Raw genomic sequence first — 13,486 nt, 5'->3', positions numbered from 1 at the left:
TGAGCAATGAGGATTTTTGCCAAGATGAATTTGCCAAAATGAACTCTTTGCATCTAAGACAGAAAAAAACTGTGGCATTTGGCATCAAGGCTGCAACTTGTTAGACTGTGTGCATTGGATGATGAGGTCTTTTTAGTGCTTTGTTCAAATTTCATGGATCAATACACATTCTGATGTCATCTGAGCTTTTCTTATGAGCTACCACCATGGAAGATGCCCATTCAGTTGGTGCATCTACTGGACACATCACACCTTGTTGCACCATTTTCTCTAACTCGGCTTTGACTCTGTCCTGCATGGCTATTGGAACTTTTTGTGCTGGTCTGATAACTGGACTGACCTCTGGGTCTAACTTCATGGAGTACACAACTGCAAGTTTGCCTAGTTTGTCTTCAAAAAGATCTGCTTAGGTAGAAAAAAATGTACTGGGTGAAATTAGAGTCATGGTCTTTTAAACTAACTTGGTGGACTTCCTTTTTAAATGAAAGTAGATACATTTTCAAACTATCTCTGAGCCCTAATAATGACTGGGCATGCCTCTTGACCACATAGAATAACAAGTCACAGCTTCTTCTAGCAGAGGAACATGAAAGCACTACTGAGCCTTCAGTCTGAATTTCTTCACCTCCATAAGCAACAAGCTTTGCATGCCTTGCTAAACCAAGCCTTTCACTATGAGACACTCTAGAAAATGTTTCTACTGACATAACATTGCACTTGGAACCTTTGTCAACTTTGAACTCTAGAGGTTTGACATTTATGTGAACAGTACAAAATGCTTCATTCTTTGCCCTTAAATCTACTGCATTGATTGTTTCATGAAGCACTGACACACCATCAACATAAAGAGTAGGCTTGCAGCTCTCTAATTGATCAACTTGTTTCTTAAAATGTTCCCTTTTAATAAAAGAATGTGGGACTTTTGATTTACAAAGTCTTTTGAAATGATTCCACTTACCGCATTTGTGGCATTGCTGACCAAAAGCTAAAAATTCTCTCCTTTAGAGTCATGACTTCCACCACAATTATGACAGCTGGCAATAAAACTGGGTTGGAGCCCATGCTTTGAGTTTGCTGACTCACTCTTATGCTTCACGGAGACTGTGCAAACTTTGGAATTTTCTAGAAAGCTCTGGGGTTTACCAGTGAGTGCTGCAAGGGCTACAGTTGCTGCCATGTGCTTGGGCCTGTTTCTTTTAACCACATGTTGTATACTATCAACATGAGATTTATCACTGTGCTTTTTAGAGCTGTTATCATTTGTAAGCATATTTGTGCGCTTTTCTGTGAGCTCGTACATCTGACAAATCTCAAAGGACTTATTCAAAGTTAAGCCACTGTCACGAAGCAAAATTCTTCTCGCAGCATCATCTTTAATACCACACACATCTGTCTTTTATCAGCTCATCTCTTAAATCACCAAACCTGCATGTTTTAGCCTTATTTCTCAGGTCAGTTATATATGCTGCAAAAGTTTCACCAGGCTTTTGATTTCTTGTGTAAAATAAGTGCCTTTCCATTGTAACATTATCTGGAGGTTACACATTTCTCTAAATTTACATTTCAAGCACTCTGGGTCCTCCTTTGACTCAGCCAGTACAAAAATAACACAGTTTTCCCCTCTCCTGTATAAATAGGAGGTGCATACATAAATGAATATCCCCTTTCAATGGTTTCTGACCCAGCTAAATTTAAGTAGAATAAATGCATGGTCATCTTTACGGTCATCTATATCAGAAAATGCAGCCTGTATGAAAATGTCATACTTTTGCTCAAACACTCTTCAGTTCTCAACATTATTATTATCAAACACAATTGCACTGGGTTTTTGAACTCCATCTGCCATGTCCACAAAGTATGTACAAACACACACTGAAAATATGGCCCTTGTAATTATGTATGAACAAACTGTTCTTGAGCTTGTAATAACATTCAAATGCACAATAAACTCTTCAGAATACTGTACTTTGTGAAATATGCTCTGAAATGGCTGTATTTTGCAAAATAACTATACCATAATACTGCATAAACATGCAAACACTTTATACACTTCTGATAACTCGGATATCTTTGATTAATATGAAAAATATGGATTCACCAAGTATGTATTTAAAAATACAGTAATTTCCTCTTATGTTATTCATATTATGCAATTCAGACTTTATTTCAAACATTTTCTGTAGTGATTTGAATATTTTTATCAATATCATGCATATTGGTTTATGCAAATATGATTTAGAGTGTTGTTGTTTCATATTTTGTGGATAAGAAATAAAGATGAACAAGTTTTAACATCTGAAATTTGTTTCTGACCTGTTTTGCAAAGTATACGTACAGCAGAGACGATTCACTCCTCTATATTCTTCCAGGTCCAACCAAGTGCCTTAAGTCATTTAGCCATGCTGCCTCTAACATCATTTCCTTTAGACGTGCTGCTTCTGACACCATGTCACTCATCCTTCTCTAACATAGATGAAAAGCAAGCAAAGTATTTCATTTAGATGATTTAATATATAGAAACACATCCGGATGGATAACGGCATCATAAAATATAAACAAACTGGTCAACAGACAGACATATATATATATATATATATATATATATATATATATATATATATATGTATATATATATATATATATATATATATATATATATATATATATATATATATGTATATATATATATATATATATATATATATACATGTGTGTGTGTATATATATATATATATATATATATATATATGTATATATATATATATATATATATATATATATATATATATATATATGTATATATATGTATATATACTTACATCTCAACAGCTTACTGGAAAATGGCAGTCAGGCTTGCATGTGCTCAGTATTTATACACTTGTGCAAACCCTTGGAAAACTTAATGGTACATATATGCACATTGATCAACAGTACTATTACAAATCTGGGGGCAAAACGTGAAACTAGATGGCAGTATTTCTGCTGCAAGTTTCAGAAGTTCAAAAACTGGCAGCATAACCCAATAATATCAGGGCTTCTACAGACAGGATGATTCTTTTTTAAAGCATCTGTATTGAATTATCATTTATTGCACAGGCAACCATACATTTATATAAACAAAAACAAACCATATTAACATGTTCACAGTTACAAACATTATGCATCACATATATTCTTCTGTACAATTATCATCAAACTAACAGCATGTAAGTTGCTCATTTCCTGCCTTCCATTAAAACTCATTCCTGCTCCAAAACATTTTTCTGCATGTATTATTCCCACAATTTCCATTTTGTATATAATTTGCATGTACCCTTTTCTTAAGATTCCACTTCCAGTTCTTTCATCACTGTTAACAATATTCACTACTTCAAATACAGTTGGTTTAGTGTTTCATTTCCTTTTTCTAGTAATTACTTTTTGGCAGCCACCAGAATTACACTTTACAAGGCCTTACTATATCTGGGCAATTCAGAACCTGTATCCCAGCTCAAAAAATCATTTCCTTAGTTACACCCATTTGCTTACCCAATGTTTCTGACATAGTACTCTGTTGGGAATTTTTAAAGATTATAAAACTCATCACACTCCTAAAACATGCGTTTCAAGTTACCTCTTTCTTCCCCATCACACCTCCAACATTTGCCATCTACCTGAGGAAAAATTATTCAGAATCTGTTTGGGGTATAACAATACATAGGCAAACACTTCCAAGAAAAAAATTCTATATCTTCTAGACCTTGTTGTATATTTAGGAGCCATATATATGTTCTCTTATTGTTTCCTCATGAATTGCTTACCCACTCTTTCAAATCTTTTCTAATCTCCTCTGACTGATTCCTATAGTTATTGTGCAATAGTTTATATGCCCTACTATCGCTTCGTTAACAGCAGCTTCTGTTCTAGATTAATTTAAAAACTTTTTTAATTAGGATTCCCCTATCCTTTTTGTCTTTACCTATAGTCTGACTGCAGTCCAAATGTCTTCTTGGCCTCTTCCCATTCTAATACCTTCCCTTTCTAATTATTTGCTCCCAATATCTTGATTCCTTTGCCAATTTTCTCCAGTAAATTCCAGCCCCTTCTTATCTATTCTCTGTACCATAACTGTAGTCACCCCTATAGTCAGAATCTCCTTTCTCCATTCCCATGTTGACCTAGTTCTTAGAGTACTTTCTGCTACTTTATGATGTTATTCTCCTTAAGGATCGGCATCTAAAATCCCACCATCTCCTTATTTCTTGAATTTCCCTCCTGCTTCATCATCATTACCCAGTTTCACTTTGATTGTAGTTTTATGCTTATGCTATGTATAAGAGCATTAACTGTGTAGCTCTAAAATATCCCTTCAAAAGATGCAATCCCAAACCACCTTGTTCTGTTGGAAGGATCAACATATCCCACTTCACATTTACCTGCTTCCCCTCCCAGATAAAATAATTCAACTCTTTATTAATTACTGACCATGATTTCTCCTCTGGTTAATAAAAATATGCCAGATCTATACATAAACTAAAGGGACTAAAAGCATTTTCACTGCTTGTATCAAACTATCCATATCCATAAACAAGGGCTTCCAGTTTCTCAGTTTTTGTATTATCTTTTCTTTAGGCTCTTCCCACACATCCTTAGCTGCCTTAACATAATCCTTTTTAAGCCACACTCCTAAAATCTTAATTTTATCATGTTCCCATAAATATTGGTCATTGAGAATATTTAATAAGCAGATGGCAAATATATGGCACACAGAATTTCTTGAAGTGGTAGTTTATATAGTCCCTATCCCTTCAATTCAACAACAGCAAGACCAGAAACATTTCTTTCCCTATTTTGTGGCAAAAGTCCTACATTACAATGTTACAATGTTATTTTGGGGACTCAAGACCTAAATGGAATCATTATGAGCCCCACTCCACTCCAACCTTGTTATAAAATCTCAAACAAAGAGTCAAGTTGACCTTTAAACTGAGTAAAAGACTTATGACTCCTTATATCCATTGCAAGATGCTCCCATAGTGTAAGCAGTACAGAAGTGAAGATGTTTCTCTAACACACTCCATTACATTTATCAGGTCTATATCAGATGAGTGAAAGGTGATAAATGCGAACGCTCACAATATGAAAAGTACCGGACCTTGAACTTGCTATTGTAAAGTAACACCCACAGTAGCACACAATAAAAAGCTGTGTGAACAATAATGCGCCCATATCACATCCCCTCTTATTAACCTCTAATTAACTATGTGGATACTAAGCAATCTCAGTCTACCACTGCAGAACACCTTACCACAGAAGGTAGTAATACTACTGTACTCTCGCTAACTTATTCATATCTTGTCATTTCTCAATTATTTCCATCCTGTGGTGTCCACTATGCAGAAGACAATTATTTGGATATATATATATATATATATATATATATATATATATATATATATATATATATATATATATATATATATATATATATATATATATATATATATATATATATATATATATATACATACACTAAAAGGAGCAATTATATTCAATGATTGGCCTTATGAGTGCCAAGTACAGTGCCATGATTACATTCCTGGACATGGATGCTGTAACTTTAGATTTAAGCTGTATGAAAGAAAAAAGGACTTCTGTATAATAGAGGAAAAGGGACAGTTATTGTCAACGTAGGTTCCCAGATTGCTAGTTACTATATCAACTTTGTTATGAGTATACATTTCTTGGCATTTAGTTTTAGTCTATGGCTATGGCACCAGCTAATTGGTTGGAAAAGGCCTTCTTTGAGAATATTAGTCCTTTGGAGAATTTATGATGTTCAATTTTACTGTCGTCGGCAAACCTAGCCAGCCATAAATAATTAATATTTGCTTTAAACTCTGAGAAGTAAATGCCAAATAGGAGGGGCCCAATGACAGAACCTTGGAGGGGGGGTAGACCAATTTTGACAGGTCTTTTGGAGAAGGTACAGCCACTCACTCTAATTTTTTGAGTTCTATTTGTGAGCCAGTTTGCTATCCAATAAGTTACACAGGGATTTACATTTGGGGATTTAGCTGGGAGAGTTTGTGTATGATGAGTGTGGGATGGTGTTGAATACCTTTGCAAGGTCTAGATGTGTGATTCATATTGACTTGCCCTCATCCATTGTTTCAGTAACCTTCTCAAAGAAGGCAATCACGTTAAGTGTGCAGGGCCTCTCCTCAATTAATCTGAACTAGCTTAGGTTGAACGTTTGCAGGTTGCATCTCCATAATGATCCTTAACATAGTCATGCAGGTGTGGCTGTTCAGGCTTATGGTTCTATAACTACTCAGGTCTGTTGACATCCCATCATTGTGCAAGTGGTTGACTTTTGCCATCCTCCAATCATGTGGCATAAAGCCTGTTTGGAGACTGATATTTATTAGCTTTTGTTAGGGGTCTGACAAGTCATGTTTCAGGTTAACCGGTAGGCAGCCTAGTATGTTACCTAGCCCCACAGTAGTGTTTATGGCTTTGGATAGCACCTTGTGGACTTGTTCTTGGGAGATTTTGGGGGGGTTCAGATGCAGGTATATTATATGGGAATATAGGAGGGGAGAGGGGGTGATGTTGGAACTTAATTTGTGCTCTAGTAGATTGACTATGTCCTCTGGGTTCACCTATGTGAAATCATGTACTATTAGCTCTGTACTGTGCTGAGTATTGTTTCTGAGATTTCTAACATAGTTAAAGATGGGTTTGTGGTTATCTGTCACCTGGGTGGCTATGTTTACCTCATACTGGCTATGGAAGATTTGATCAGGGTCTGGAAATCCTTGTTAAGTTTAACAAGAGTGTTTTTGAGGGTTTAATTTATTATTGCATGCAATGAGTTTCTTCTTTTATTATACAGCCTGTTTATATTAGGGTTCCACCATAGAGTTAATTTCTAAATCGGGTGCTGTCTTTACTTTTGAGGGGGACAGCAGCTATTTAAATGTGCACAGATTTGGGTGATAAAAGCATTCCACATAAACAGCGAGGTTATTTTTTTTTTATTTAACCAAGTCATCACTCAGTTTTAGGAAATTAGTCTTGACATAACTTCCAAATATTGAGGTACTGGAAGATGCTTCTAGCTTCAGTCTTACGCTGAATGTGACTGAATTATTCTCTGATTTGACCAGGGGTTAAGTTACAATAGGTGGGGAATAAAGCTGCCCCATACAGGTAATGACCAAGTCTAGGATTTTATTATCCCTTGTTGGAGTGTGGACAAATTGGTCCATGGAGTTTGTATTCGGAGCTGTAGCTGTCTCATCTAACACCCAGCACCACCCACAGATCTGGTGCCTCTCAGCTCTAAGTTGAGGGGTTCTCCATTCTGGTGCTCCACACCTGTCTGCTAAGGAGTGCCAGCTCTGATGCGCGGCTCCTTCACTCAAGGAACAAAACAAATAAAAAAAAGGTCTTCCTACAAGTTATACCACACATGTACTGATGCATGCTCTTCAGTCCTGAGTGCAATAGCAGCATTGGAAATTAATTCTGATACAGCTGTTGTGGAATTGAATGTACTACTGGTCAACTGACACCTGCTAGTCACACCCCCTAATACTTGCCCCAAGGTGGTTGCCCCCTTCATCCCATCCTATATAGTCTTCTGTTTGCAATGATGAAATCCAGAAATTTCTGGGCATACATGTTTGACAATGTATATGTTTCCCAGTTAATGTGTGGGGCTTGGCATAATGGTTAATGTGTTCACTTCAGAGACATAAGCACAGGATATGATTTTCACCTTAGGATACATAGATAGGTTTAAAAAGTCCTCCTGGGGTAATTAGCCTAGTAATCACCTATAAATAGGGGATAGTTAAACATTTCTATGAGAATGGTGTTTGGTCTAATATATATAGATTATACTGGTTAGGTAGGAAGTGTGGGCCACTTCCTCCCATTCTCCCCTATCTGGCTCTTCTAGGACCTAAAACAGTAACTGAACTTGGGTTATCTGGATCACAGTAAGGGTTTAATCTCTTTAGGTAAAACACACAGGTATCATTCGGCATTTCTTTCAAACTGCTAATGTTAGTATCACAGGACTGTAATCTAATCTTAAGTAATGTTAGTATCACAGGACTGTAATCTAATCCTATGACTCTGACACTGTAAAACTGTCACTTCTTAGCATGATGTCAGATGAGGTTCCTTATTGCAATACAGCATGAAAATGTTGTTTAGCTACAGTACTGTGTATTGGATTTAACTTTGTCCTTCTCTAATTAATGAGTTAATTCATCATGTTGTTCTTCCGAAGAAAATTCAGGGTTTTTAATCTCAGTATAAGATGCTTTAGTTCCTGTTCCAACTCCTAAGAACTATCGCTGCTGCCTAATGGTTCTAATTCTGCACCACTATGGTAAAACCAGACTTGTCAGGTACCTAACATGGAGGATTATGGCTCTGAGCTGCTAACTTCCTCTAACTAAAGGTGCATTGCTTGATTCTTTCCATTCCACCTCCATTTGCCATCCGTGTGAGTCTGAGCAAATCACATAAACAAATAATACTCTCAGCTGCAGTCTGAAAAGGGTCTATGTGCATCAGTGCTATACCACAATTAACAAATAAAAATACATTAAGCACATACAGACACAGGAACTGAATATGATTGCATTAGATGTGGACAGGCTACCGTGATATCTATGGTTATATGCAAGAATAATTTCACCCACCTCCCACTTCTCTCAGACAGAAAATCCCACACTAAAAAAATCACAAAAGCATGAAATTAAACACAGACATCTTGTTCTGTCCCTGGTCACTCCTTCATGAACTATTGTTATTACGGTATATTTTGTGTGTCCTGCAGAGTGAGACCCTCATTCTTACTAACAGGAAACTGTGAGGTAGATGCTTTATCCTGTCTGTCTTTCTTCTGTAAGTACCAAGCGACAGTATTCAGTTCCTGAACTGAGACAGTCACCACAGAGGCAGGCTATGGCCATGGAGAACTTTACTTTTTGACACCACCATGTCCCCTCTTATAATGAATATAAGGATTGATAACATTCCCATACTCATTTTGCATAAGAAAACATGCCAGAAGGCATCTGGGTATAGAACTCCCCAAAAAACATTGTTACTATTGCTTTCAAGCTGTGTTAGCCAGAAGAAATGACCTCATCTATCAAGTATGACACCTTCCTCTTTTTGGACACCCTCTAGAAATAGTACTGCATCACCCATTTAGTGCTACCCACCCTACTATGCAATCATCCTTTGGTGGGTTTACTGTGAAGTTCAGCTTCCTAGAGACCATCCAGGAATCCAGGTTTGAGCACCTTAATAATTGCAGGTCAGAATGGATGTGTCATGTTGTTTCCACTGACATGTGGTCCATAGAGGTACACTGTGTACTATGAGGTATCATTTTGTATGATATGGTAGCATCTGTACATTTCACTCACAGTACCTAACAAAACCTCTGGATGTTACAGCCAGATGTCCTCAAGCAACTGAAATTAGCACAAGTGAGTCACACAGACACATGCTTTAAGGGATACCATGGTTTATTCTAATGCAAAATCCTCTTTCTACAATAAACAAATGACCAGATATGCACTGTATACATTTCAAATGAGTACTATGACAAATGTCAGAAAATTGCAATATAAACTACCCTCCAAATCTAATTGATGCCATTTATGCTTCACAACAAAGTATATTTCACTGCTAATTCACTGTGTGTGTGTGTGGGGGGGGGGGGGGGGGGTGCAGATGTGTAGTGTTCATAATTCAGTCTCTCCAGTCCATCAATGCTATGTTACTTCCTGCCAGTTATTTTAAGCCCATCAGGTCATGTTCTAGTAAGTGCATGACCCTGCATCCTAGTTTTCTGCATGTTTCTGTAGTTTTGAGCTGCTACTGCATACACGAGCAAGTTCTTCTGACATGTTAGCACTTGAATTGCAGACTTTAAATAACAACACTGAAAGAATAAAACAGAGAGGACTGTGTCCACCACAAAACATAAAATGCCTCAGATATGCATTAGAGTGGGATAATTAATTGAGGGTAGAGGGATAACCCTCCACAGCAAGAATAACATGACTTTTTAGTTGACTTTATATGTTTTCAGTAGTAACATTTGGAAAGCTGGAAACCTACTTTTCAATATTTCATCAGGATTACACAAACAAATGATATCTGCTTGTCCTTAAAGTGATTTGGTGATGTTTTATAACTTATCTGTGCACCGTGGCATGTGGTGCACATACGGCCAAACAGTAATTCTGACCATCCACATACATTCTTGGCTCCTTCTTTTGGAAAAAAAAAAAGTTTTAAAATATGTATTTTCCTTACATTGACATCACTGAGGAAAAAAGCCAAACAGTAATTCTAACCATTCGCATACATTCTTGCCTCCTTCTTTTGGAAAAAAAAGTTTTAAAATATATATTTTCCTTACATTGACATCACTGAGTACAAAAGCCAAACAGTAATTCTGACCATCCACATACATTCTTGGCTCCTTCTTTTGGAAAAAAAAGTTTTAAAATATGTATTTTCCTTACAGTGACATCACTGAGTAAAAAAGTGAACTTTAGCCTTAGTGCCATCAGAGTAAAGAAAAACGTATATTGGCTCCATAGACTTTTAATGGGCGCACTATCATACATGCACAAAGGTGCCCTATTAAACGCTATAAACACACTGCATGTTAACCTAAAGTGACATAACGATAGACAACAATATTTGGGCCATGGTCTAATAAAAAAAGTTTACAAAGCTTTTTATTAAAAACATCGTCCAAAAATATAAGGAAGAGCAAGTGGTAAAATGCATCAGAGACTTGAAACATCATATGCTGATATATATATATATATATATATATATATATACACACACACACACACACGCACACATACACACACACGCACTCACACACACACACACACACACACACACACACACACACACACACACACACACACACACACACACACAAATATCAGTAATCACTTTAAAGTAGACCTTTTGATTCTGTATTTTCCAGGTGCAAACAGTTTCCATCTGGTTGTTCTCTTTGCTGCATCTGCTGTCTACATCCCTCTCAACTTTTCTCAGCTTCTTTTATTTTCACATATCACATCCCATCCATCAACAACCTCTACTGAGCAGGAAAAAACACCATGGTAGCTGTCTAAGAATAAACAAAGACTTAAGTAGCTATCATGTATGAATGTCACACATGCAGCAAACACAACTTAATAGATAATTTATTACACAGGGCATTTATCAACTGCAGAAAGAATACAACAGGAAAACAAGGAAGCACAACTGAAAGTACTTGGTGAAGCTGCACAATCTGCTGATGAGCTGAGCTTGAAGTACATTACAATATCGTCAACACCTCTTGCATTAATACATTTTCTTTTTCAGTGAAGAATATATCTAAGTTGGTTAACTGTCAGCTTTTCAGATAGTGCAGGCCCACCTTGGCAAGATACAGATTTATTTTAGAATAATGAAAGTGAATTGATTTTAATGAATGAATGAATTAAATTTGGTAACCTTGTAAATGGATTGGTCTAGGGACCTTTTCAGCCATGATCCAAGCACACTGCAGAAAGATAGCAGTGCTGTAATAGACCACATCTGTGTTGCAATCTATAGTGATTCACAAACTTGTCTGATTTTCTCCTCTACCACATCCTAAGTATGACTGTGTCACAGGCAGCCTACAAACAGGGCCCCAACAGGTGCTGCAGCTTTAATCTTCACTGCCTTTTGCCACAGATGCAGCAACATCATTTATCCATAACCTAAGTACAGAACAACTTGAATCCCTGAACCTCAATTTCAAATTATGCAATTTCTGACTCACCAGAATACATGGAATATTGTACAGTATGGGGGTCATACATGAACCATCATGGAAAACTATCAGTAGGCTATATTGTTAATATGACTTCCACACAATGGCACATTTTAGATGCTGCTTAACCCTCATCAGAAAATGATTTGGGTTACTGGATATTAGCCCCCATGATATTTGACCAAGGACTGACACTGGTTATTATCCACGCTGACATCCACAGAGAGCAAGAGCTGATGAGACAGGACATACCTCTAATACGGTGTTGGCATTCAGTAACTAGGGTGCATATGAGGGGGTGGGGACAGTAATTTAGTAATTATCTTCTTTATGTCCTGTATTTACTCCAATACAGCAAAATCATGAAGTTCTGCAGAGCAATATTTAGTACACATCATATTCTGTTTTACTTTGAGTCCTGTTTTAAGTACAGCAATCACACAGATTAATACTTAAAAATTCAGTTAGTGAAACAGGAAGTTATACACATGGGGGAAAACAAAACTGAATATAATGGCACAAGACAAGCAATATGACTAAAAACATCAGGAGAAACAGATGAAATTCTAAAGGCACTGCTCAGTATGTTTGTATGCGTGTACCCTTTTACCAGACAATTTACTCAAAGAAGAAAATTCCTCTAATTACAAGTACAAAACAGCAAATTACTTTACTATAAAAACCTGAAAGCATCTGACAGAGTGAGCAGTTTCTATGCAAACCAACTTCTGTATGACAGATATAACAATAAATAATAGGTCATTTCCATACTTCACAATAAGAAAACATTAACTCACTTCGTGCTATCCTGCAGGCAGCTGACAGGATATACATTATACATTTTGTTAGTGTTTTTTAAAAATGTGAGGAATGTGGACTAGTGAAACTATTAGGCATAATCTTTATCTGGGACAACAGTATTAAATTTTACATTTTAGTTCTTAAACTTCTGCAGCAGTTCTGGGTAGCATTAAATGGAAAATGAAATTTGTTCCAAAACAGCAGCAACATCAGAACAAATATTTACTTTAGTTTTCCAGAAGTAAAAGTCACTTTAGGAATGTACTGCTTTTGTCATGATGTTCTGATTTTACACATTAAGTTATATACCTACAAAAAAGTATTTTATGTTTTACTTTCCCCATTACTAACTCCTATTGTTTGAGATCCCTTAGGTTTTAGCAAGACTTACCAGTACTAAGTCCTGGCATGAAAGCCACGATCAAGAATAGAGAGAAGAAAAACATCTTACAAATGCTAGTCCAAAACACCTTCAGTGTTTTACGAGTTGTAAGAACATTCTTCACAAGCATTTCCCCAACTAATCTTAATAAATATAATCTGCGAAATAACCTCAGAGGATTTGGCCTAGTGTGATCCCACCCTTACACAAACAATGGACAATAAGAAGGAGAACCTCTACCACCAATCAATAGCCAGAATATAGACTGTGTCACTCGTATCTGCTGTAAAGGACTGAGGTTTGGAACTTGAAAGATGAATGACATAAAGTGAAAATGTTTTGGTGCTGCATGAAATCATAACAATACATAATTGAGTTTCAGACTTTATACCCCTCAGAAAACTCATACTAATGTAAAACCTGTTATTCTGTCAACTTTCTAAGTTTGTAAG

General features: G+C 36.5%; 1 protein-coding gene across 2 annotated transcripts in view; it reads right to left on the bottom strand.

Annotated features, from left to right (window-relative positions):
- Positions 1 to 13,486, bottom strand: part of LOC122811452 (major histocompatibility complex class I-related gene protein-like) — a 685,432-nt gene that overhangs the window by 633,151 nt on the left and 38,795 nt on the right. The window contains exon 1 of one of the 2 annotated variants that reach the window (XM_044083303.1): positions 13,044 to 13,181. The exons of the other annotated variant lie outside the window; for it this stretch is intronic. Coding sequence (XP_043939238.1) covers positions 13,044 to 13,164 — 121 coding nt within the window. The 5' untranslated portion in view covers positions 13,165 to 13,181. Of the gene's footprint in view, positions 1 to 13,043; positions 13,182 to 13,486 lie in introns of those variants that run through there. 2 annotated transcript variants of the gene reach the window in all.

Source organism: Protopterus annectens, chromosome 9.part0, assembly GCF_019279795.1.
Source record: "Protopterus annectens isolate FY-2018-M chromosome 9.part0, PAN1.0, whole genome shotgun sequence".
Taxonomy (NCBI): domain Eukaryota; kingdom Metazoa; phylum Chordata; order Ceratodontiformes; family Protopteridae; genus Protopterus; species Protopterus annectens.
This window is presented reverse-complemented; position numbering and strand designations above follow the sequence as displayed.